General features: G+C 47.2%; 1 protein-coding gene and 1 long non-coding RNA gene across 2 annotated transcripts in view; one reads left to right on the top strand and one right to left on the bottom strand.

Moving 5' to 3' along the window:
• Nucleotides 1-1,387: 1,387 nt before the first annotated feature.
• Nucleotides 1,388-15,962, bottom strand: LOC147112959 (uncharacterized). Its single transcript, XR_015079604.1, has 3 exons — nt 15,876-15,962; nt 12,537-12,776; nt 1,388-2,952 (listed from the first exon to the last, which is right to left on the bottom strand). It is a non-coding gene; the product is annotated as an uncharacterized LOC147112959 (long non-coding RNA).
• foxo3b (forkhead box O3b) overlaps nt 14,832-25,999 on the top strand; it is an 86,222-nt gene continuing 75,054 nt past the window's right edge. The window contains exon 1 of the mRNA XM_085997776.1: nt 14,832-16,372. Within this exon, the coding sequence (XP_085853902.1) occupies nt 15,776-16,372 (597 nt within the window). The 5' untranslated portion in view covers nt 14,832-15,775. The remainder of the gene's footprint in view (nt 16,373-25,999) is intronic.

Here is a 25,999-nt window from a genome sequence, read left to right as displayed (position 1 = left end):
GAAGGTCAGGAACTTGTTGGGGGGAGAAGGTCAGGAACTTGTTGGGGGGAGAAGGTCAGGAACTTGTTGGGGGAGAAGGTCAGGAACTTGTTGGGGGGAGAAGGTCAGGAACTTGTTGGGGGAGAAGGTCAGGAACTTGTTGGGGGGAGAAGGTCAGGAACTTGTTGGGGGGAGAGAAGGTCAGGAACTTGTTGGGAGGAGAAGGTCAGGAACTTGTTGGGGGCAGAAGGTCAGGAACTTGTTGGGGGCAGAAGGTCAGGAACTTGGGGGGAGAAGGTCAGGAACTTGTTGGGGGGAGAAGGTCAGGAACTTGTTGGAGGGAGAAGGTCAGGAACTTGTTGGGGGGAGAGAAGGTCAGGAACTTGTTGGGGGGAGAGAAGGTCAGGAACTTGTTGGGAGGAGAAGGTCAGGAACTTGTTGGGGGCAGAAGGTCAGGAACTTGGGGGGAGAAGGTCAGGAACTTGTTGGGGGGAGAAGGTCAGGAACTTGTTGGGGGGAGAAGGTCAGGAACTTGTTGGGGGGGGAGCAGAGAAGGTCAGAAACTTGTTGGGAGGGAGAGAAGGTCAAGAACTTGTTTGGAGGGAGACGGTCAGGAAGTTGTTTGTGGGGGAGAAGTTCAGGAACTTGGTTGGGCGGGGGGTGGGGGAGAAGGTCAGGAACTTGATGGGGGGTGGGGAAGAAGTACCTAACCCAGGAGTTTGAGCCCTCTCTGTTCTCTGAAAGCAGTAGTGTTAGCACTGTGAGCTCTGGAGCCTGGCTGTCACAATGAATGGAGCAAATTACACATTGCAAAGATCTTGATTACTCAGGCAGGCAGGATCTAATTACACATTCCAGACAAACTTTTGGGTGTGCCTTGTCCTCCAAGGGGACCAATCAGAAATCTGGTCTTGTCCTCCAAGGGAACTGACATGAATCAGTCATTCATGAAAGAAAGACTTATGAAATAATACTGAGCGGCCTGCAGGTGGCACTGTCCAGGGAGAGTATAAATACTCGGGCACGGGCCCAGCTTGCGCAGGACATTCTTAACAAGAACTAGTGAAGGACACAACTAGATCTCCATGTTGTAAAACAGTTGATTAAAGCTTTGTTTAACGCTTAGACCAAGTGCCTAGTAGTTTTCTTATGTCAGGAGCCAATCAGAAATTTGGGGTTGCAAATAGTTACAGCCATTTTAAAATTGAGGCATTGCCTCAGGGGTTTGGAAGAGGAAGGAGAGGCCAACTTAGGAATTCCAAGCAGGTTAAACTGAAAATGAGATGCTGTGTCTACCCGCTATTACCTACATAGTTGCATTAACAGACAGGTGAATAAACCTGGCTTCCACGCATGATATATGCCACCTATGAAATCAACTTTCAAACTTTACCAATAATAAGGTGCATACATAACAGCTTTAGCGCAACCATAATTTTAATGACAACTCATATTGTGTATGTACTCAGTGCTTCTTGCAACCATGCTTCCCCTTGGTTCCAGAAGGTTCAAATACCAGGTGGCAGCCAGCCACTTCACTCATGGGGCAGCACGGTGGCATAGTGGTTAGCACTGTTACCTCACAGCGCCAGGGACCCGGGTTCGAATCCGGCCTCGGGCGACTGTCTGTGTGGAGTTTGCACATTCTCCCCGTGTTTGCGTGGGTTTCCTCCGGGTGCTCCGGTTTCCTCCCACAGTCCAAAGATGTGCGAGTTAGGTTGATTGGCTATGATAAATTGACCCTTAGTGTTAGGGGGATTAAATACGTGGGATTACGGGGATAGGGTGGGATATGTGTTGGTGTAGGGGTTACGGGGATCGGGTGGGATATGTATCGGTGCAGGCTCGATGGGCCAAAATGGCCTCTATCTGCACTGTGGGGTTTCTGTGATTCTGTGATTCTGTGATGCTGCCACTGCAGTAGCATCAATAAGAGGCCCAGGGCTAGGGGTATGAACACATTCTTCATACCAGCGTTACTTGCTATTGGAACCTTCTGGGATTGAGCTGGCTCTTGTCTCACAGCATCTAAGCCCTGAGATGGACGTGTTGCAGACTGCAATACTTGAGCTGCTGCATGGGCTGCTGGGCCTGAATTAGTTTGCTCACATGTACAGGGGGTTGATAGGGATGCATGCATGTGCTGCCATCCTGAGAAACAGTGTAATTATGCATTCCATTCCTGCCATAATGCTTCGGAGGGAAAGCAAACCTGATGGTAACAATGACATCTGTTCAGCCCTATATAATGCTTGTCTGAAACGCAAACGCAATCCTTTGAAGGACGGATGAGACATCCCTTTCCAATTTGGCACCCCAGGTCTCTATGACAGCAGTCTGGGCTTCCATGAAACATCACAAACTGGCCTTCGGGCTTCTGTCATGTTGGTCTCTGCTGTAGGTGTCCCTGGAACAAGTCTTCAGTTAAGAACTCACATGTTCTGACCTGGTTCTCAACAATATCTTGCTTCTTGTGTCACCGTGCTCTGTATGTCACCCAGCGTACTCCCCTCTGGCTAACTCTGTAACTTCCCCAGATGTCTCCTGGGCTGGTGCTTTCGTGGGAGTGAGCGACTGATAAACACATGCCCTGAAATGGTGGTAGGGCAGTATGCACTGGGACCCAGTTCATCTTCGTTGGGCACATCTTGAGGAAGAATAGATAGAGAGGTTAGAATGGGTTGCTGAAGATCAGAGTTCACATGTTGTTCTAAGTAGGAGTGACATAAAGGTTCACAATATAGTTTGCTGAAGGGTACCACGAGGTATGGTGGAATGAAATGGAAGAGAAGTATAATGTCATCACAAATCTGCAGCTGGCACATGCTGTCCTGCTTCCCTTTCTCCAATGCCTACAATGGCTTTTCTCCCCAGGATTTGAAGAGCTTCTTCCTCGTACAGTAAAAGGACAGAGATTTGGGTGACAACCACCTATTGCAGATCTCTCTCTCTCATGTGATGATCTGTCTTGTCCTTGAAAAAAAGAACGCAAAAAATGAGAATTACCTTTGGTTAACATTTCATGCAATAATACCCAGGTGTCCGCATGCAGCTCATAATGAGTGTGATGGCAGGTACGCATACACCAAGCAAATACATATGAGACTTCAATTTTGGGAAATCCTGCTTCTTTCCTCTGTCATATTGCCAATGGTTGTCAATGGAAAGCAGATAAAATTGCTAGCTGTAGAAAACAGTGCATCTGTGACTTCCTTGATGGATCTGCGCATAGCTGTTTGTTTAATGTTACAGATGTTGCCTGTGGTAGCCTAGAATGACCAGTATTGTAGTGTCCGAGGATCAATAATACTCAGACTGCAGGAGAACAATAAAACAGGTATTTACTGAACAGGGAGTAATTCAAGACTGAAATACAGAAGCCTGCTATGGCTTTATATACAGGGGTGGTCACTGCCGGTACTGCAGTATAGAATCAGTTCTTCTCTTAAAGGCACATACACAACAATTCCTCCCCTTTTAGATAAACAGTACATAACATTCATTTAACAACTAAATAATAACTAATTACAATTACAATTTTCTCTGTACTATATACATTGATGTGCCACCAATAACTCAAAGACAAGGAGTTTAAAGGATTCAACTAAAGGCTTTTAATCACTAAGAACATTGCAGGTCTTTCCACGTCGGGTTCGTCTGATAGAATGACTCATACAGCTCTTGAGACCTTTATATGACAAAAGACAGGGGCGTAGCCAATACACACAATAGGAAAAAGGGGGCGGTACACACAATACAAAGCAGGTAAAACACAGGGGCTGATGAAGGCATATATTTCATTACATTCACCCCTTCTACAGATTTAGTCTGTCCGGGGGTGTGATAGTCCTTCCTGAATGTCGCAACAGCACCTCGGGTTCCGACCGGGAGTCCGTGGTGCCCTCTTGGGCATACCCATGTGTTGGGGGTGTTGCAGGTACTTCTGGGGGTGGTGAGCCTGGGGATGGTGGAGGTTCTTCTGGGGGTGGTGGTGGTGATGGGTCGTCGTCGCTTCCTGCCGAGGCGAGGTCCTTTATGGACACGGTGTCCTCACACCCGTCGGCGTGCTTGACGTACGCGTACTGTGGGTTTGCATGGAGTAGGTGTACTGCCTCCACGAGGGGATCCATTTTGTGGCCCCTCACATGCTTCCGTAATAGGACTGTCCCTGGGGTGGAGAGCCACGAGGGTAGGGCCACTCCTGAGGTTGATTTGCGGGGAAAAACAAACATCTTCTCGTGAGGAGTGGCGTTAGTAGCAGTACACAGTAGCGACCTTATCGAGTGGAGTACGTCTGGGAGGACCTCTTGCCAGCGGGAGGTGGGGAGGCCTTTAGACCTTAGTGCTAAGGTGACCGCCTTCCACACTGTCGCGTTCTCCCTCTCCACTTGCCCATTACCCCGGGGGCTATAACTAGTGGTCCGACTCGTGGCTATCCCCTTCGACAGCAGGTATTGGCGCAGTTCGTCGCTCATGAACGACGCCCCCCTGTCAGTGTGGATGTAGTTAGGCATGCCGAACGTGCAAAACAGGTTGCCGAGGCACTTGATGACCGTGGCACTGGTCATGTCTGGGCAGGGGTAGGCGAATGGGAAGCGGGAGTACTCGTCCACAATGTTGAGAAAGTACACATTGCGGTCGGTGGAGGGGAGTGGTCCCTTGAAATCTAAGCTCAGGCGCTCGAATGGCCGTGTAGCTTTGATCAGGTGGGCTCGGTCGGGCCTGAAAAAACGGGGCTTACATTCCGCACAGGTGCGGCAGTCCCTGGTCATTGACCGGACCTCCTCGATGGAATAGGGGAGGTTACGGGATTTATAAAGTGAAATAGCCGGGTGACCCCCGGGTGGCAGAGGCCATTGCGGAGGCCCTGTAGCCTGTCCCCCTGGATGCTGGCACACATCCCTCGTGATAGGGCGTCGGGGGATTCGTTGAGGGCCCCTGGCCTATATATTATGTCGTACTCAAACGTGGAGAGTTCGATCCGCCACCTGAGAATTTTGTCGTTCTTGATCTTCCCCCTCTGTTTGTTGTTAAACATGAAGGCTACCGACCGCTGGTCGGTAAGCAGGGTGAAGCGTTTGCCGGCTAGGTAGTGCCTCCAGTGCCGCACTGCCTCCACTATGGCCTGGGCCTCCTTCTCTACCGAGGAGTGCCTGATCTCGGGCCCTTGGAGGGTTCTTGAGAAAAAGGCTACGGGCCGCCCATCCTGGTTGAGGGTGGCTGCTAATGCGAAGTCGGACGCATCGCTTTCGACCTGGAAAGGGATGTTTTCGTCCACTGCCTGCAGCGCGGCCTTCTCAATGTCGTGTTTAATGCTGTTGAAGGCGGCGTGGGCCTCGGCCGTGAGCGGGAAGGACGTTGATTTCAGGAGGGGACGGGCCTTGTCGGAATAATTGGGGACCCATTAGGCGTAATAGGAGAAGAACCCCAGGCACCTTTTCAGGGCCTTGGGAGTGTTTGGTAGGGGTAGCTCCCGTAGGGGGCACAATCGGTCGGGGTCCGGACCGATTTCCCCGTTTTCCACCACGCAGCCCAGGATACAGAGGCGCGTGGTGCTAAAGACACACTTATCCTCGTTGTAGGTGAGATTGAGTCTGAGGGCGGTTTTCAGAAATCTCGCGAGGTTCGAGTCATGGTCTTGCTGGTCGTGGCCGCAGATGGTGACGTTGTCTAGGTATGGGTAGGTGGCTGTTAACTGGTTCTCATCGACCATGCGGTCCATCTCCCGCTGGAAGACCGAGACCCCATTCGTTACCCCAAAGGGGACTCTGAGGAAGTGGTAGAGGCGTCCGTTCGCCTCGAAGGCGGTGTATGGACGGCCCTCCGGCCTAATGGGGAGCTGGTTGTATGCCGATTTTAGGTCGATGGTGGAAAACACCCGGTATTGCGCAATTTGGTTAACCATATCCGCTATGCGGGGCAGAGGGTAGGCGTCTAGCTGGGTGTATAGATTAACCGTCTGGCTATAATCTATCACCATCCGCTTCTTTTCGCTACCCTTAACTACTACTACCTGGGCGCGCCACGGGCTGGTACTGCATTCGATGATACCCTCCCGCTTGAGTCTTTCTACTTCCGACGCAATGAACCGTCTATCCTCCCAGCTGTACCGCCTACTCTTGGGCGCTATGGGTCGACAGTTGGGTGCGAGGTTGGCGAACAGAGAGGGCGGCTTGACCTGCAGGGTAGCCAGACCGCACACTGTGAGGGGCGGCTGGGACCCACCGTAGGTAAGCGTGATACTTTGGTGGTGGCACTGGAAGTCCAGACCCAAGATCACGCTCACACAGAGATCTGGCATTATCAATAGTTTAAAATCTCTGTAATCAGTGCCTTTTACCGACAACATAACCGCGCAGAAACCTGTAATTTTTGAGGTATGAGTCTTATCAGCCATGGCGATTTTGCCCTGTGTGGGGACTATCGTTAGTGAAAGTCGTTTTACCAGGCTAGCATGAATAAAGCTTTCGGTGCTCCCGCAGTCAATCAAGCATTTAACCTTGTTCCCGTTTACCTCTATGTCCATCATCGATTTAGACAACGGATGCGGCCTGGATTGATCCACTGTGATCGAGGCCACTAGTGGGTCCTGGAGGTCCGTGTAGTCGGGGCAAGATGGTGGACTCCATGAGGGTGGACAAGATGGCGTCCAAGATGGCCGCCCCCACGGCGCACATGCGGCGGTGGTGGAGTTGGAGGCGGGGTTCCCTCTGCAGACTTTGCTGAAATGTCCTTTCTTCCCGCATTTAAAACAGGTGGTGCCCTTCGCTGGGCACAGATGCCTGGAGTGTTTGTCCTGGCCGCAGAAGTAGCATTTCGGGCCCCGATGCATCGCGGCAGTAGTGGGGCTCCTGGGTGGGGGCTGGGGCTCCGATGGTGCTAGGCTGGCCTGAGACCTGGGAGGTGAAGATGGCTTCCAAGATGGCGGCCCCCACGAGGCGGAGTGGGCCACGTGGCCTGAGGAACAGGATTCAGAGTTCCTCTGGGCCATATCCAGCGATCGCGCTATACCCATAGCCTGTTTTAAGTCCAGTCCCTCCTTTTCAAACAGTTTCTGCCGAATGTAATTTGAGCCGAGACCCGCAATAAAGGAGTCTCGGATCAGCTCCTCCGTGTACACGATGGCAGACATGGCCTTACAGTTACAGTCTCTGCCCAGTACTTTTAGGCTTAGCATGAAGTCCTTTAGTGACTCACCATGCCGCTGCGTGCGAGTAGTCAGAAGATGCCTGGCGTACACTTCGTTTATTGGCCGCACGTAGTGGGCCTTCAGAATGGTGCAGGCATCCCCGTAGCTGGTGGCATCTTGGATGAGAGGGGAGACCCGATGGCTCACCCAGTTTCGCAGGATTCCCAGTTTCACGTCTCCGGTGGCGGTTGCGGCTGCTATGGCGGTGGATGAGTTTGCGATGAAAAATTCGAAGCATTGGAACCAGTGTCCGAACTGTGTGGCTGCGTCTGAGGCATGGGGGTCCAGATCCAAGCGCTCTGGTTTCAGGAGTCGATCCATCTTGGTGTTTTAGTGATTAAAATTGATGTGCCATCAATAACTCAAAGACAAGGAGTTTAAAGGATTCAACTAAAGGCTTTTAATCACTAAGAACATTGCAGGTCTTTCCACATCGGGTTCGTCTGATAGAATGACTCATATAGCTCTTGAGACCTTTATATGACAAAAGACAGGGGCGTAGCCAATACACACAATAGGAAAAAGGGGGCGGTACACACAATACAAAGCAGGTAAAACACAGGGGCTGATGAAGGCATATATTTCATCACATACATCAACTGAAATAATCATTTATAAGTTCAGTCTTTGATGAGGCTTCCTGATCCTGACTGGATAGCGCCTTTCTCGAGTATCCTGTTCTTGCGGCGGCGTTGACTCTGGCTCATTGTCATTGGTTGGTTCGTCAGCTTCCAATACCACTGCTTCTGAGGTAGACGCAATCTGTACTTCGGGTTGATTACCAGGTGCATCTGCTCGTGGTATGGGTTTGGCTTGTTCCTGTGACTCTAGAATCTGGTCAGCATGGCGTCTCACGATGCTCTCTCCAACGTCCACTGTGTACATTAAGTGGTCCCTGCTGTGTGCATATCGTTCCTGGCTGCCATTTTTCTGTTCGGTAGTCGCGGGCCAAGACTGGTTGCCCTATCTTGAAGCTCCTGGTTGGCTTCTCATTTATGTGCTGGAATTGCTTATCCTCAACATCTCGTCTTATGTTTGGTTTGAGCAAATCCAGGTGACATCTTAGCCTTCGGTTGAAGAACATTATGGCTGGAGCTTGGTTGGTGACTGCATGTGTCGCATTCCGGTAAGCAAACAAGAAATTATCCACCTTGTGTTGTAGTGGTATGTCGTCATTATACGTTGCCTTTATTGTCTTTTTAAAGGTCTGAACAAACCTCTCAGCCAATCCATTTGTGGCTGGATGATATGGGGCAGATGTGTAATGTTTCACCCCATTATTCTTCAGGAACCTCCGGAAATCCTCAGACACAAACTGTGGCCCATTGTCGGAGCAAATCTGTTCTGGCAAGCCATTCCTGGTGAAGATGGTCCGTAGGACTGCAATAGTTTTCTCCGTGGTGGTGGAGGACATTTTGATGACCTCTGGCCATTTCGAATGGGCGTCCACAGCGATTAGAAACATTGAGTCCATAAATGGACCAGCAAAATCAATGTGTACCCGTTGCCATGGAGATGAGGGCCACTCCCATGGATGTAGCGGGGCCTGTGGTGGAGCGTTTTGGATCTTCTGGCATCCTGTGCATCTCTTGGTCATATCCTCGATTTCTTTATCGATTCCCGGCCACCACACAAACACCCTGGCTAGGCTCTTCATTTTTACCCCTCCCAGATGACCCTCATGAAGTTCATTGAGCACTCTATCTCTCAACTTGGGTGGAATTACCACTCGGGATCCACACATCAAGGTCCCCCGGCACACTGACAGCTGTTCTCTCCTTGGCGAGAATGCTGGCAACAGTGAGTCGCCATGTGCTGGCCATCCCTTCACCGTCAAATCATAGACCCGAGAGAGTGTTGGGTCATTTCGGGTTTCCTTCTCTATACTTGAGTTTGTAACAGGTAGACATTCGACTATGGTCGCATGGAATATCTCAACAGGGTCCACTGCAGGTGCTTCCTCTACCGTAGGCAACGGTAGGCGCGACAGCCCATCAGCGTTTCCATGCTGTTTTGTACCCTTGTACTCTATGTCGTACTGATGTGCCCCTAGAAAAAGTGACCATCTTTGCAGCCGTTGCGCCGTCATCACCGGAACGCCCTTCTTTGGGTTAAAAATGGAGACCAGGGGCTGATGATCAGTCAGTAGGGTGAATTTCTGCCCGTGCAGATAGTGATTGAACTTCTTCACCCCCCACACCAGGCTGAGGGCCTCCCTGTCAATCTGGGCGTAGTTACGCTCAGCTGAGGTTAACGAGCGCGACGCAAAGGCTATTGGCCTCTCTGAACCGTCAAGGAATTTGTGTGACAGCACCGCTCCGATGCCATAGGGAGATGCATCACATGCTAACCGAATCGGTAGTGTTGGATTGTAGTGGGCCAATACTTCTTTTGAAGTGATTAGGCATTTACATTTCTGAAAGGCACGCTTACACTCATCACTCCATTTCCATGTTACTCCAGTTTACAGTAGGGCGTTCAGTGGGTGCAGAATTGTGGATAAATTCGGCAAGAACTTATGGTAGTAGTTCACCAACCCGAGGAACGACCTCAGTTGCGACACATTTTCCGGTGCTGGAGCCTTGACTACAGCCTCAATCTTGTCCGGTGACTTATGCAACCCTTCCTCATCAATCATGTGGCCCCAATATGAGATTTGTCTCCTGAAGAACTCGCATTTGGGGCAGTTGGCTCGTAGCCCATATTCCTGTAATCTCGTGGAGCACCTGCTCCAGGTTGGCAAGGTGTTCACTGTCATTTTCGCCCATAACCAGGATGTCGTCCAAATAACACTGGGTCCCCGGGATCCCTTGCAGGACTTGTTCCATCGCCCTCTGCCAAATAGCCGGAGCTGATGCTACCCCGAATACCAGTCGATTGTACTGGTAAAGGCCTTTGTGAGTGTTTATCGTGAGGTATTTCCTAGACGCTTCTTCCACCTCCATTTATAGATACGCTTGGGCCAGATCAATCTTTGTAAAGCGTTTCCCTCCAGGTAGTGAGGCGAAAATATCTTCTCTCCGTGGAAGTGGATATTGTACTGTGTGCAGGACTGGGTTCACAGTTACCTTGAAGTCCCCACAGATGCGAACCTTCTTCGGTTCCCCAGGCGTGCTGCTCAATGATTTCTTCATTACAGGAACGATGGGTGTGGCCCACTCGCTCCAGTCCACCTTGGACAGCACACCCGAACGCTCCAGACTCTCCAGCTCTGCTTCAACGGCTGGGCGGCCTTAAAAAATTTGGGGTTTGCGTTATCTTCGATTTTTATCGTTGCCGTTACTCCTTTTAGAGTCCCAAGTCCTTGTTGGAACACCTCTTTCGCGTCAGTTAGAATTTTTGACAGTCGTCCAGGTGTGACGTCATCATCCTTTTTATCAGTCACAGTTAGCGCCTGAATGGAATGCCAATCCAATTGTATTTTTCGGATCCATTCACGTCCCAATAATGGTGGTCCTCCATCTGGTAGTATATATAGATACAGTTTCTGTGTTTCCTTGCCGTTGTATTCAACTGGCACCCTTATTTTTCCTCTGGGGTAGACTTTTTGCCCCGTGTATGTCTTCAATACAATGGACGTGTCCTTCAAGGGTATGTGTGAGAATAGCCGCTCATAGTCTCGTCGATTCATGACAGTTAGGGCTGATCCTGTGTCCAATTCCATCTTTACTGGGGACACTGCTATCATGAGGGTGACCCAAATGGTTCGGTGACCCTCCTTTGCGATCACGTTGTGTAACTTTAGACAACTTAGTCTCCTGCTCCCGGAGTCCTTATCACTCTCCTGATCTTCCGAACTACTGTCTGTCAATTTCTTTACTTTCTTGTACTTTTCCTTAGTAGTTCTTGTAGTGTTGGTTTTCTTTCCCGACCTGCAGACTCTTGCTATGTGTCCCATTTTCCCACATTGCCTGCATATTTTGTCCTTAACCCAGCAGTCCTTCTGATCATGGGTTGTTCTGCCGCAGCGATAGCACTTTTCTGCTCCATACGCCATTTCGTTAGCGCTGTATTCCTGTGGTTTCTGTTGTATTTCCGCAGCTCCCCATGCTGCTGCTTCGTAGGATACTGCCACGCTGAAAGCCTGTTCTAGCGTCAAGTCCTTTTCCGAAAGTAGTCGTTTCTGGGTTCCTTCACTCTGGAGCCCGCAGACAAACTTATCCTGCAAGGTGTCTGCCAGTCCTGCTCCGAACTGGCAGTGCTTCGATAACTTGCGTAGTTCCGTAAGATAGTCAGCATTGCTCTCATCTTTGTGCTGGTTTCTTTTATGGAACTTGAATCTTTCTGCTATCAGCAGCGCTGTATGGTTTAGTTGTTCCTGTAAGATATTAACAATCTCCTCAAAACTTTTCTCCATTGGTTTAGCTGGGGAAATTAAATTCCGCAATAGGCCGTACGTTCTCGCGCCCATCAAATTTAATAATACCGACGCCTTCTTTCCATCGGCCACCTCATTTGCCTCGCAGTACACTTCAATTCTTTCCACATACGTGGTCCAGTCTTCTACCTCGTTGTCGAAAGCAGTGATACTGCCACTTTTTGGCATCTTGGGTGATTTAAAATGGCGCCTCCCGCGCTTTTTCTTCTTCAATGAATTAAAATGGCACCTCCCGCGCTTTTCCTTCTTCCGCAATGGAATAAAATGGCGCCTCCCACGCTTTTCCTTCTTCCACTTGCTGCCACGCTGCTCCTAGCGTTCTACAGGGTAATGGCGGCGACCCGCGGCTTCAGCACGTCTCACTTTTCCTTCCCCGCATTCTATCCTCTCCATGCTGCCCTGTTCTTGAGCACCGACCACGCCCTGTGCGCTCCACCCTCTCTCTCTCTCTTTTCCTCCCGATGACGCTGCACGGCCCCTTTGCAGAGCCGCTCTATCGAGCCTGAGCCCGCCGCAGTCCGGAAGGGTCAGCGCACTACCTGCTACCAGCACGACTTGCTGGAACACCTCGACTGGGGAGCCAAGCCCAGCTCTCCACAGCCTCCCCTGCAACTCTCCGATGGATCCCTGGGCGGTTGCCTGCGGTCGACGCCCGCCGTTCTGACTTCGACCTCCAAGAAGCTTCTCTTCAGGGAAAAGATCCCCGTGAGGTGATGCAGTACTGCAGGTGAGTTCAAACCTGCCCGTCGCCAGTGTAGTGTCTGAGGATCAATAATACTCAGACTGCAGGAGAACAATAAAACAGGTATTTACTGAACAGGGAGTAATTCAAGACTGAAATACAGAAGCCTGCTATGGCTTTATATACAGGGGTGGTCACTGCCGGTACTGCAGTATAGAATCAGTTCTTCTCTTAAAGGCACATACACAACAAGTATGACATAGAGGTTAAGGGCAACTGTAATCTTAACAGCCATTAATGAAACTTACCTGTGGTGGAGGTGAGCCTGCACCATGTAACATACTTAGTTACAGCTTTGGAAAGCTCCTCGGCCAAATGCAGATAGCAGAAGCACTTCTGACTGTATATTCTGATGTGGAAGTATGAGCATGTGGGTGCCATGCATCTCTAATACATCCTTACCAGCGCACCATTCTTACATTGCATCTTCTTTCCTTCCAAGAAGCAGATGGAGAGGAATTCCCAATGGGAAAGCCCCTGTGCCCTGTCTGAAATGGGGGACGAGGAAAGACAGAGGACAACGATATTAGCAATAGCAAAAAAAACAACATTCTTGAGAAATAAGCTTTTAACTGCACCTGCAAGCATTGAACTAGGCCTTTAAAATTCTCTTTAACCTTCTCCATAGCATCTAACAACCCCGGATGCCCAGTTTACATGTGTATGGAATTGAATCAAAGCAAAAAGATAGAAAAGCAGAAAATGGAACATATGACATAATTATGGCTTAATTTGCATGCTGATTAATACTGACACCCCTATAAATGGGTATTGAGGATTATCAAGCACAATGGAGGGGGATTTTCCACCAGAAATTATGTTGGAAGATGGGACAGGCACTAAAGTAGGTGGAGATCTGGCATAATAAATCTTTGGCCTATTTACTGCTGTTGCCCACCCAATAAATGCCACAAAATTGAGTAGAAACCAGTAGAAAATCTAGGCATCCCACTCTCTGTGGCAAAGTGTTTGATAGCATGACCTTGCTTGGAAAGTAGCCAGGCATGAAATTTGAAGTGTAAGCCTATATCCCACCACTCTGGTACTGCACATTAGAACTCAAATATTCTGCTACACCACTGTCAACTTTTTTATTTTTAAGTAAATCATTTTAAAAATCATTTTATGGTCCAGTAGACATACTCTCATTTATTAGCGAGTTTCCTGGGTGCTTATCCACAGTGTAAAATTCAGACCCATTGCAAGCTAAATTTTGATTAAAAAGGCACACTTTACCATGATGCATTTTATTTCTGAGTTGAATTGGATCGAAAAATCGTTATAAAATAGGGAGCCATTTTATCCATTCTCTTCCAGGAGGAAGACGTGATGCATTCAGAGATAATCCTGTCTGCGCTTTAGCTATCCTCTTAGTTTTAGAAAGAACTACGTTTTGAAATATCGTGTTTGCTATATCTAGTGCAGCTTGACATTAAAATCGCCTTGATTCGAATTAACTTTGTTCCTCCTTTGTTTGCAGTCAGGCTTCTCGAGAGACATTGCAATGTAGGTCAAATTACATAGCAACGCATGTGCAGTGCAAAATCTATTCAAATGTTATCATGCGTTTCTTTTACACAGTCACCCTAATGGATCATAATGGATTGCAGATTTAACTGTAAATAGTTCTTTACCGTGGCTCAGTTTAGGTTAAATCCCCCCCTCCCCCCTGCTTAAAAGCTGAGACAAGGATTAAAATGTTCAAGTGAAATACAAACGAGCACATGGTGTACATAATGTTCTTCATGAGGATTAAAACAGATGGTTGAGTATGTGGGTTGCTGTGCTCACCAGGGGAAATGCAGCTATAGTAATATTATGGGGGGGGGGAGGGGAGGGGCGGGATCAAGCCTCCACCAGCACCACTACGTGGAGATTTAAATTTATAATATTCCCTTCCTTCAAAATTTTGTCAGTTTACTTCAGGTTTATAAATGTGTTGCAAAATTTTTTAAAATCCTAGTTTTGCTCTCATATTTGTCACAAAGCTGTTGCAAATAAGATGGAGATTTTATTCTGGACACAACGTCAACCCTTCTCAAACAAAAAAAACACGGCTGACAACACCGCACACGTGCTGTGATGACACACTGAAAATAATGCAGCATGGCTGCAGCATGCCTCGACTGACAACACCAGGAAAGCAGTAACCAAAAGGACAAAACGGACCCGTCCTTGTATTTAGATGAATGCCACACACATTTAAAATAAAAAGAGGAAAACCACACGTAAATGCAATATAGCGCAATCCCTTCTTCCTTCCACGTGCACAGACTGCCTTTGCTGGGATTTAATGATTAAATACACTGTCCGTGTTTTTGTTGTTATTGTGCATCCCCCTCCCCCAACCTCAGAATGGGGAAGAATGGCCAACAATCCCGCCAATCAGCGCCAGCTGTTAGCTTGAGTGACATTCGCACCGGACCAATAGGAGTCGAAGGGAGCCGGAGTCACGCGCTCCTGCCAAGAGAATGACGCAATGTGTTTCAACTCGCCAACCTAACTTGGTGGTCGAGCGGCCTGCGTGATGCAGCCGACTGACGGCTCCCTATCCGACCAATCAGACGACTGTCCGCCTCACTCACCCACCCGTCGAGTAAAGACGTGCCGACGCGAGGCCCGATAGATCCAATGAGCGCGATGCGGAGGTTGGGCGAGTCGGATAGTAAAGCTGGGTTACGCTCTGGCGTCTCTAAACTTTGTTTCGTTGTTGGGAGGAGGGGGGGAAGAGAGAGAGAGAGAGCGAGAGAATATGAGTGTGTGTCTCTCTCCTGCCAGTTCTCTTGTCAGAGTGGGAGGAGAAGGGGGAGCGAAAGGAACATCAACAGCGAACGTGGGACTTGGCGCGAGCCAGCTGGGAATGTGCGATTTAGGTAGCGAGTAACGGCCGGCCGTTCTAGATCTTCGCCCGTCTCCCGGAGTGACGGCTCGCGGCCAACTGACGGCGCGCGAGCGAAGCAAAGGGGAGAGAGAAAAAGAGAGAGAGAGAGAGAGAAAGCGGCTTCAAACCGACCCGCAACAGCGTTAACCCCCCCGCCCCGTGCATTGTTTAACCCCCCGACTCGTGCATTGTTTAACCCCCCGAGCCTTTCCTCACAGCAATCGGGGGGGAGGTCGCTTTAAAGGACTAGGCGGTGGGGGAGAGGGGCCCGGGGGAGGGGTGGGGGTTAGGGGTTTTAAAGGGGTGACACGCTGACCCACACACTCCAGCCAGTTGGAGACGGTGTCAAGATGGCAGCCTTGTGAGCAAAGCGACGGACATTTACCTTGCCGTCGCCCGCTGAGCAGTGTGAGGCCGGAGTTTTAAAGCCGCTCGATGGATCCGAGTCACCACCTTGCGGCTTTCGTTGTTTCTCCGAGTGCATTCTGAGCGCCGAAAGCTGAGGGGAGCTCGGCGGCCAGGAGTCCCGTACCTGCATCACACCACCCCCCCCCCCCTTCCCATCACCCACCCACCGCGCGCGCTCTCGGTCCTGCGGGCTGAATCATGGCCGAAGGGGCTGCCCCCACGGCCGTGGCCGCCCCACTGGACATCGACCCCGACTTCGAGCCGCAGAGCCGACCCCGCTCCTGCACCTGGCCCTTACCCCGGCCCGACTTCCCCGCCTCCGCCTCCTCGGGCAAGAACGACTCGAGCGAGGCTTCCGACATGATCCCCGAAGAAGAAGAAGAAGAAGCGGAGGACGACGAGCTCGGCGGCTCCGAGCCCGGCCTGTTGCTGCTGCCGCCGCTGGGCTCCGCCGGCGGGGGAGAGCCGCAAACAGCAGCCGGTGGCGGGGGAGACGGGTTGTTGAAGCAGCAGCCGCCAGCAACGGGCGGCCCCCGGGGCTCCCGCTCGCCGTCCTCCTCCTCGCATTCCCCCGGCTTCGGCGCGGCGGCGGCCGGCGGTGCGGGGCCCCAGCAGCGGAAAGCCTCGTCCCGCAGGAACGCCTGGGGCAACATGTCGTACGCGGATCTGATCACGAAAGCCATCGAGAGCTCGCCGGACAAGCGGTTAACGCTGTCGCAGATCTACGACTGGATGGTCCGCTGTGTGCCCTACTTCAAAGATAAAGGAGACAGCAACAGCTCGGCCGGCTGGAAGGTACAGCAACCGCCTATCATTGTTAGAGCCCTGCACTCACCCGCTGATACTTTTTAACACTTTAATGCTCCACTCTGTCTTTCACAATCGAATTACTGATTTTAAAAAAAATTATAAAGCAACGGAGCCAGTGAGTAAACTTTATACGCAATTCGACTATTTTGTGACCGATACATTTTGGAAATGGCTGCAAGAGGGTTTTCAACCTAGGATAACTTGTTCCGGAACACCTACGATTTCGACGTAAACTTGTTACAGGAGATGGGGGATGTGTCTAATGTTGCCGTATTTCCTTCATTAGCTTATTTAAAAAAAAAAAAATCTATTTTGCACTAAGTATTTGTTTCTTTTAGTACTCTATATATCAGCCAATACAGACTATTTTTAGTTACAAAGAACTTGCATTTCTATAGCTTCTTTCACGACCTCGGGACGGCCCAAAGTGCTTTACAGTCAATGAAGTACTTTTGAAGTGTTGTCGCTGTTGTAATGTATGGCACAGCAAGGTCCCACAAACAGCAATGTAATAATGACCAGAAAATCTGTTTGTGATGTTGATTGAGGGATATATATATATATATAGATATTGACCAGGATACCGAGACAACTCCCCTGCTCTTCTTCGAAATAGTGCCATGGACAGGGGTCTTTTATGTACCCCTGAGAGGGCAGATTGGTTCTCCGTTTAACGTCTCATCCGAGAGACAGCACCTCCAATGGCAAAGCTCTCCATCAGCACTGCACTGGGGTGTCAGCCTGGATTATGTGCTCAAGTTCCTGGAGTGGTACTTGAACCCACAACCTTCTGACTCCAAGGCAAGATTAAACCACTGCCTTGTGTGCTGCTGCACTGCAAGCATTTTGGTAAATGGAGATGTGAACATTGGTTTTTAAGAACCAGGCAGTATCCATTGATGGGTGTTCTAACATCCTGTTAACTAACCCTAACTCTGTGCATATCACTAAGCCTGGAGGTGGGTAGATATGCCTTGCATTGAAAAGATGCCCAGACAAATACAGTTTCACTCCTGCCAGAGCAAGTGGGATGCAAGTGTAGTTTCAATTTGTTTTATTCTATTGTGAATTTAAACACTGCTTGGGAGCAGGGAAGAAGATTTTATCTGTGACCCCTTTTTTTGTAGGTCTGATGCTTGTACCACTTTACTGGTATGTCACTAATCTACAATATTCACTGAAAAAGTGCATTTAAAAACCTTGTTTTATAGTGGTTGTAGTCTGGTACCATGATTCCCAAGGGTGACATTAGCTAGTTAAACAAAGGAATCGGTACAGTTGTACTCCTAACTTGAGTCTTCACATTGAGGATGGGTGGAGCAGAGACCATCAGAGGGAAAAGTTGGAGGCAAGAGGGGGAAAACATTGAATTAAATGTTCCCCACATTGGTAAATGGAGGTTGTGATTGCTGAGTTAATTTGGTATCTTGTGGAAGCCTCAGGACTGGGAATGTGACAAGTAATTAAAATCAGATAGCTTATTCCCTGTTAAATTAGTGATTTGAAATGCAGCCATCTGCATGTCTAGGATATGCTGTTGCATGTTTCTACGAAGACAATTATTATCTGTCAAGATCATAATTGAGACTGCAATTGACGATTGGCACAGGTACTAGTTAAGGGTATGGCAAACTTAAAAAAAAACTTAATTCAAGTGCCATGGAATTGTGTGCATGTGTGCATGTGGTGTTTAGGTTTATGTATTTAGATTCTTTTGGTATGTGGATGTGTTAAAAAGCAACACTTTATAAAAAGAGAGGTTTCTTTCTAAAATAATGCTGCATTTTACGTGGTTCATGACTTTTATTAAATAAGACTTAAAAATGTTTTCAGCTCTTGCTAGTCTCCTTGATAAAATTGTTTGCTGAACTAGCACCAGCATTAACTCACATTGATGGCAGTGAATGTCATGCATTTTAGCTATTATAGCTTTTGTAAACCAAGATGCTTCACTGTCTATAATGTACAACCTGTAATAACAGGGACTTAATGTGTATATATTTTGTATTCTGTGCAGTTTTTCTAAATGAACAACTTGCTTTTGAAGTTGCAGGCCTTAGAATTACTTGATTCCCTGGTATTCTTCAGTTATAAATAACCCTGACACTGAAAAAAGCCTGTCTTTTATTTTAAATGGATGTAGTGACTGCTCAACCTTTTAGCATATTTCTGTGTGTTCAGTCCAAGAATTTTTTCAGCTGCCATAATTTTGCAGATTGCTTAATAGGAATGCTGCTTTCTGGCAGTTAGTTTTAATGTTGAGGATGGGATAGATTTTTTTTGAACTGTGCAAGCAGACTAAATTTGGTTCTGATAATGAGCTATTAGATCTTTCAAGTTGGTGTTTGGGAATATTGCAACCACTTGCACTTAAATAGTGCCTTATTAACATAGAGAAATGCCACAAAACATTTCAGAGGCATAAGGAGAATCTGCATCGAGCCAAATAAGGTGAGATTAGGAGGAGTGACCAAAAGCTTTGTCAGAAGTGGTTTTCAGGAAGGATATTGAAGGAGGTAAAGAGGCATAAGGGTTTAGTGAGGGACTTGGATAGCTGCAAGCCATTTGTGGAGGTGGGGGGGGGGCACGAGGGCAGGGGTCGGTGGAAATGGATTTGTGGCCCGTTAAAGAAATAGTGTGTAGTGCTGGAGGTGTTTAGAGATAGGGAAGTGATGTAAGCTCAAGGTGAAAATTTTTAAATTTGAGGCAGTGTGTGACTCCGTGTAGATCAGTGAGGACGGTGTGAAGGGTGAGCAAGTCTTAATGCAGGTAGAATTTAGACAGAAGAGTTTTGGATGAGTTAAAGTTTATGGAGGGTGGCTGACTGACCTGACTAAGAAGTATTCCACTTGTGACTCAACACATGTGCCCTTCAAAGGCAGATTTTCATGGAGTGACTGGGGACAGACATGTGAGGAAAACCTTGGAGGTTGAGGGGAGAGTGGGAGTGACCTAGACACTGGGAAATGGAGCTAATGCACGGAGCTGATGGCAGTTTTGAAAGGCATGAGGGACAGCGCCTGAGGAGAGCGAACAGTTTAAAATGGGTGCTAGGAAGTGAAGTTTGGTTATCTGAACTTTGAGGGAATAGGGTTGAATGGGCAGGTGGTAGGGCTCGCGGATGAGTTGAGTTTGGAAAAGCAAAATGGGGGGGGCTTGGGGTTTAGGGCTAGGATGGTGATGGTGGTTAAGGGCAGTAAGAACCAGAGGTAGTAACAGATGGTCACACTTTGAGACAAACAAATCCTTCCTCACGTCATTAGAGATGGGGAGGCGGATTTAAGGAGGCAGTTGGTAGAGAAAAGGGGGTGTGGGTTATCTTCGTCCTCCAGAATGATCAGAGAATAGTGGACTGATTTAACAGAGGAGACATGACCTGGTGGAGCTTGATGTGGGCTAGTCAGATCTGGTGATAAATGGCTTAAACCAGTTGTCAGCCAGCTTTCTCAAGTTTGTTCTCCTTGGAGTTGAGGGACCAAAGATGGAGGCTGTACCAGAAGTATGACCAAGGTGGGCATGGTGAACGTTTTATTGGGAACAAGGGCATCAAAAGCAGAGGTGAGGGAGTGTTACAGTAAATAAATAGCTACCGAGGTATCGTGGCAAATGGAGCTAGGTAGTGAGTTCAAATGTGTGATTTTTAAGAGATTTATTGGGGGAGGCGGGGGCAGGTTGTTTCCAGGATGCAAAAGGAAGGAATTTTGGGGGAATTGTGTTGAGGGATGTGACCAAATAGGCAGAAATGACCTCGCTTGGTGTTTTGAGCCACAGGAAATGGCAAACTTGAGGGGTTGGCTGTGAATATGGGGAGGAGAGGTTTAGCGAAGACATTAGGTCAGTCAGTTTGGAGGAGATGGGTCAAGGGGAGCTGAAATGGAGATTGCTGAGGCATCGAATACAAGAGCAGGGAGGTTATGATAGAACTATATGAAACACTAGTTAGGCCACAGCTAGAGTACTGCGTACAGTTCTGGTCACCACATTGCAGGAAAGATGTGATTGCACTTGAGGGTACAGAGGTGATTTAGGAGGATGCTATCAGGACGGGAGATTTTTAGCTATGAGGAAAGATTGGATAGGCTGGGGTTGTTTTTTTTGGAACAGAGGAGGCTGAGGGGAGACTTGATTGAGGTGTATAAAATTGAGGGATCTGGATCGAGTGGATAGGAAGGATCTATCTCCCTTAGCAGAGAGGTCAATAACCAGGGGGCATAGATTTAAAGTAATTGATAGAAGGAATAGATGGGAGTTGAGAACTTTTTTCACCCAGAGGGTGGTGGGGATCTGGAACTCACTGCCTGAAAGGGTGGTGGAGGCAGAAACCCTCAGTGCATTTTAAAAAGTACTTGGATATGCACTTGAAGTGCTGTAACCTACAGGGCTATGGACCAAGAGCTGGAAAGTGGAATTAGGCTGGATAGCTCTTTTTCGGCTTACACAGACACGACGGGTCGCATGGCCTCCTTCTGTGCTGTAAATTTCTATGATTGATTGATTCTATGTTTAAATTTGCCTAGGATAGTGCCTTCAGCTGTCTAGGCCCTATGCTCTTGAATTCCCTCCCTAAACTGTCATATGAATCTAAAAGATCCCATGACACTATTTGCAGAAGAGCAGGGATGTTCTCCTGGCGTCGTGGCCAATATTTGTCCCTCGACCAACATCACTAAAACAGATTATCTGGTCATTTATCTCATTGCTGTTCGTGGGACCTTGCCGCGCGTAAATTGGTTGCCGTATTTCCCTATATTATAACCGTGACTATACTTCATGTACTTCATTTGGCTATAAAGCGCTTTGGGATGTCTTGAGGTTGTGAAAGGCACTATAAAAATACAAGTTTGTTCATCTGTTTGTTCTTTTAAGCCTCACCACCTCCCTCCTTCATTTAAGACTCCCATATAACCCACCTCTTTGCCCAAGCTTTTAATATCCCCTCCTTTGGCTCGGCATCAATTTGTCAGATTATGCTTGTATGAAGTGCCTTGAGACTTTTTTTCTACATTAAAGATGTAAAAGTTGTTGCATGAATAGTTTGATGCAGAAGCTGAGGGTGAATATCTAGTGACCCAGTTGATGTAAGGAATAAATACAGTATTCAGACATCCAGTGATGAGTAAAATCATAGGTGTGTATTCCCAGGGGCTGCTGTACATATTTGCATGAATTATCTGAAATACAATTATCCAATGCAGTGTATTTCAATGTCATTCTTGATGTGGCGGGATTGTAAAGACTTAATGAAGAGGCATCTCGGCAAAAGCCATGTATTTACATTGTAAAATTAAGGTTGACTGTGGGTAAAAGCTCTGTGCTGGTTGTGGCTTGCTCCAGGGCTTATGTGACCTTGTTAACTTTAGTGTGGGTTGGATAAAGGACTGTGATAAGCACAATATTTAGTAATTGATGTGGCTTCAGTCAGAGTAGATTATGTAATTTAGTATTTTTACAAACGTGTTTAGGAGTACAATTCCTAATCTACTCATGCTGGCTATCGTATTTGAAGAATACAATCGGCAAACATTTTGCCAAGTGGGTCTTGTACAATTGTTGCAGTGGACCATTGGGGGATTCAGCCTGGAAATACAACCAGTTGAAATCGCAGCTGCATCCTCTAAACCTCTCAAACACAGTAAATAGAAGAAATGTACATTACTGTGCAAATGTCTGAATTGACCAGTGCCATGCAAGAGTTTCTTGGCTGAAGGAAAATATGGAATATTGAAATGTATTTGTATGTGGAGAAACATAATCAGTTTTGTTGGAAAACAACCATGGGAGTTCTAGAAAGGCAAATTGTCATGAAGGAGCATACTGCCCTAAACTACCAGCTCTAAAATGAGTTGGATTATACTTCTCAATGCAGTTGGCCCAGCCTGCTAATTTGTTCACACTAGAGTAAGGTATGAGGGCCACAACGTGTTATGTTTTAAATCTAAACCCACATTGGGTACATTAAGGAAATACACCCAGGCAAATAAAGTGTGACTCCCACAAGAGCTGCATGAATATCTTTCAAATGGGATTCAAACATTGGTAGAATTTGTTCTACTTTCTTTGTCAACACTGCAGCTGCTAAGTGGTTTTTGCTTTGCATCAATGCTAAAGGTGCACTATATATCCAGTGTCCAGTCTGATTCTGGAGGGAAGTAATGAGACCCCACCTTCCCCCCCCCTCTCTCTTTCCCCCCCCCCCCCGACCCCCTTAGAGTGTAACCTATGCGGTTTTGAACCAAGTTTTTATATTTCAAAAAAATGCTTGGCGGATTGTTGGACCTCCTGAGCACTTCCTAAATCTACTTGGAGTTAATTTAAACATTGAGAGTGTAAATGCCACTACTTGTGTTCTTGCTGTGAAATTTTAACTTCTGGAAGAGGAACACTCCACTGCATGTCAGTTAAACGATGTTATTTTTAACAGAACACGTTCCTCCATACAAAAAGGGGGCGTAGATACAAGAACACATCAAGACTGAATCTCAACATACTACCCAAATGATATAAGACATAAGGACGCTTCACAACATGAAGTGGCTTTAGTGCAAGCCCCTATTAAAACTGTAGCCTCAACTGTGAAACTAGCATGTTGGAGATGAAAGCCAAATGCTTCCAAACTTAATGCTACATTTATACAGGGACTGGTAACTGGAATATGGCTCAATCTGTGGCTTGCAGTATGGTTCCAGCTAAACTATAGCCTATTTCCACTGTCTCAGTGGAACTCCAATTCTCCAGCTTAGGAGGGAGCTTTTGGGTAGGTGAACATGTAACGTGGTGTTTCTAAATTCATCTGTTTTCTATATCCTATTGAATGGCTAGTTTTGTTTTTATTTAAATCTTTTAATGGCCATAACTGTAGAATGGCCTATGATGATGCTTCTAATTCATTAAACAAAAATGTGTCCCGATTATCTTTTGGAGTGTCTGGAATTTTGTATGAAATTCTGATCTACTCTGGAACTTGAGCACATAATTTAGGCTTACTCTCCAGTGCAGCACTTGATAAGTGTTGCATTGTAGGTGGTGCCATCTTTTAAATGAGATGATAAACCTATATGTTTCATTAAAGTACACTTAAAACATAGGTTCCATGGTATTAAAAGAAAAGCCTGGTGTCCTGGCCAGCATTGTTCCACAACTAACATCAAAACCTGACTACCTGTTCATTATCTTATTTCTGAGCGATATTGCGGTGTACAAAATAGCTGCTGCTTATGTAAATTATACCACAAGATTCATTGTATATGAAGTGCTTTCAGACAATTGAGAGATGTGATAAAGCACTCTATGAATGCAAGTTCTTTACTTTTACCCAGAGGTTTCCACTGGAACAGTAATCTATAGAAATTGTCCTAAGATGGAATGTTGATCACAACTTTAGTCTTGCCAAAGAGCAGCGTGTCTGCTAGTCCTCGCCTCTGGTTCTTTTATCAATTACCTTAAATCTGTGACCGTTGGTTACTGATGCTTTTTAAAAATTAGTTCCTGGGATGTGGGCGTTGCTGGCAAGGCCAGCATTTATTGCCCATCCCTAATTGCCCTCAAAGGTGGTGGTGAGCTGCCTTCTTGAACCGCTGCAGTCCGTGCGGCGAAGGTACTCGCATAGTGCTACTTCTGCCACTGGAAACATTTTCTCTTTCAAAACCCCTCATAATTTTGGACACCTCTATTAAATTTCCCCTTTAACCTTCTCTGCTCTAAGGAGGACAACCCCATCTTCTCTAGTCTCTCCGTGTAACTAATGTCCTGCGTCGCTTGGTACCATTATAGTAAATTTTTTCTGCACCCTCAAGGCTACAACATCCTTCCTAAAGTGTAACACCCAGATTTTGGACACTGTATTCCAGCTAGTGATTTATAAAAGTTTAGCATAACTTATTTGCTTTTGTACACTGTCTCTGTTTGTTTATAAAGCCAAGGATCTTGTGGGGTTTTTTAAAACCGCCTTCTCAACTTATCCTGCCACCTTAAAGATTTGTGTACATACATCCCAGCGCGCTCTCTTCCTGCCCCCTTTTTAAAATTGTACCATTTAGTTTATAAAATGCATCACTTCACACATCTCTGCGTTAAAATGTGTCTGCCCATTTCACCAGTCTATCTCTGTCCTCCTGAATTCTGTTACTATCCTCCTCACTGTTTTGTCTTGTCAGCAAACTTTGAAATTATGCCCTGTATACCCTGTTCCGGGTCATTAATGTATTAAAGAGCAGTGGTCATAAAAACAACCCCCTGGGGAGCACCACTATACTTGCCTCCAGTCATTCACCACTACTGTCTGCATTCCATCTCTTAGCCAGTTCCGTATCTATGCTGCCACTGTTCCTTTTAATCTCATGGGCTTCAAATTTGCTAACAAGTCTATTATGTGGTACTTTACAAAACACCCTTTTGAAAGTCCATTGAACTACCCACATCCACCCTCTCTGTTACTTGATAGAACTCAATCAAATTAGTCAAACACGATTTGCCTTTAAAAATCCATGTTGGCTGTCATTTAGTAACCCTTATTTTTCCAAAAGACAATTAATTTTGTCTTGGATTATTATTTCTCTTGCCACCACTGGCGTTGCCAGGTTTATCCTCTTTTTTGAACAGAGGTGTAATATTTGCAATCCTCCAGTCCTCTGGCACTGCTCATATCTAAGAAGGTTTGGAAGATTGTGGCCAGAGCCTCCACAATTTCTATCCTTGCTTCCCTCAGCCACCTAGGATGCATCCCATCCAAATTAGGTGGCTTTTCTACTTTGATCGCTGCCAAACTTTTAAGTACGTTCCATCCTATCCAATTTCTCTATTACTACTTCCTTTACTATGATTTTGGCAGATGCAAAGTACTCATTTAGTACCTCAGCCATATATTTATATTTCTGTTTTATTAATAGGAATGCTGCCTTGTATTAACTTTCAGCAGAGAGTCACACATTGACAGTTACTTGTTCTATGGCCTTGTATTCTGGGAAAGGCAAGTCTGGGGGAGGGAAAATGCAGACTGGCTGGCTACTCTGCAACCTAAGCCAATAGCATGATATCTGGGGTTCCACTGGTGTGGAGTGCCTCCTGGGTCAGTGTTCAGTCAAGGTTCTTGCTGTTTGCTTTATAACTGCTCCTTATCTGAAGTTTGGAACATGCCCTGACCTTGCATTGTTCCTGGGAAGCATGGTGGCATAGTGGTTAGCACTGTTGCCTCACAGCGCCAGGGACCCGGGTTCGAATCCGGCCTCGGGTGACTGTCTGTCTGTGTGGAGTTTGCACATTCTCCCCGTGTTTGCGTGGGTTTCCTCCGGGTGCTCCGGTTTCCTCCCACAGTCCAAAGATGTGCGGGTTAGGTTGATTGGCTATGATAAATTGACCCTTAGTGTTAGGGGGGGGATTAAATACGTGGGGTTACGGGGATAGGGTGGGATATGTGTTGGTGTAGGGGTTACGGGGATCGGGTGGGATATGTGTCGGTGCAGGCTCGATGGGCCGAAATGGCCTCTATCTGCACTGTGGGGTTTCTGTGATTCTGTGACTAGCCTTCCCAGGTATGTCTCTTGACTCTTTTTAGTAGCTGACGGGCATGATGGGACTGTTATAGAAAGTGTTATACTTCCAGGAAGTGATCACACA

The sequence above is a fragment of the Somniosus microcephalus genome, chromosome 9 (assembly GCF_052327205.1).
Source record: "Somniosus microcephalus isolate GS21.2 chromosome 9, FLI_Smic_1.0, whole genome shotgun sequence".
In the NCBI taxonomy this organism is placed as follows: domain Eukaryota; kingdom Metazoa; phylum Chordata; class Chondrichthyes; order Squaliformes; family Somniosidae; genus Somniosus; species Somniosus microcephalus.
Note: the sequence above shows the minus strand (reverse complement) of the source record. Positions and strands in the feature narration are given on the sequence as shown.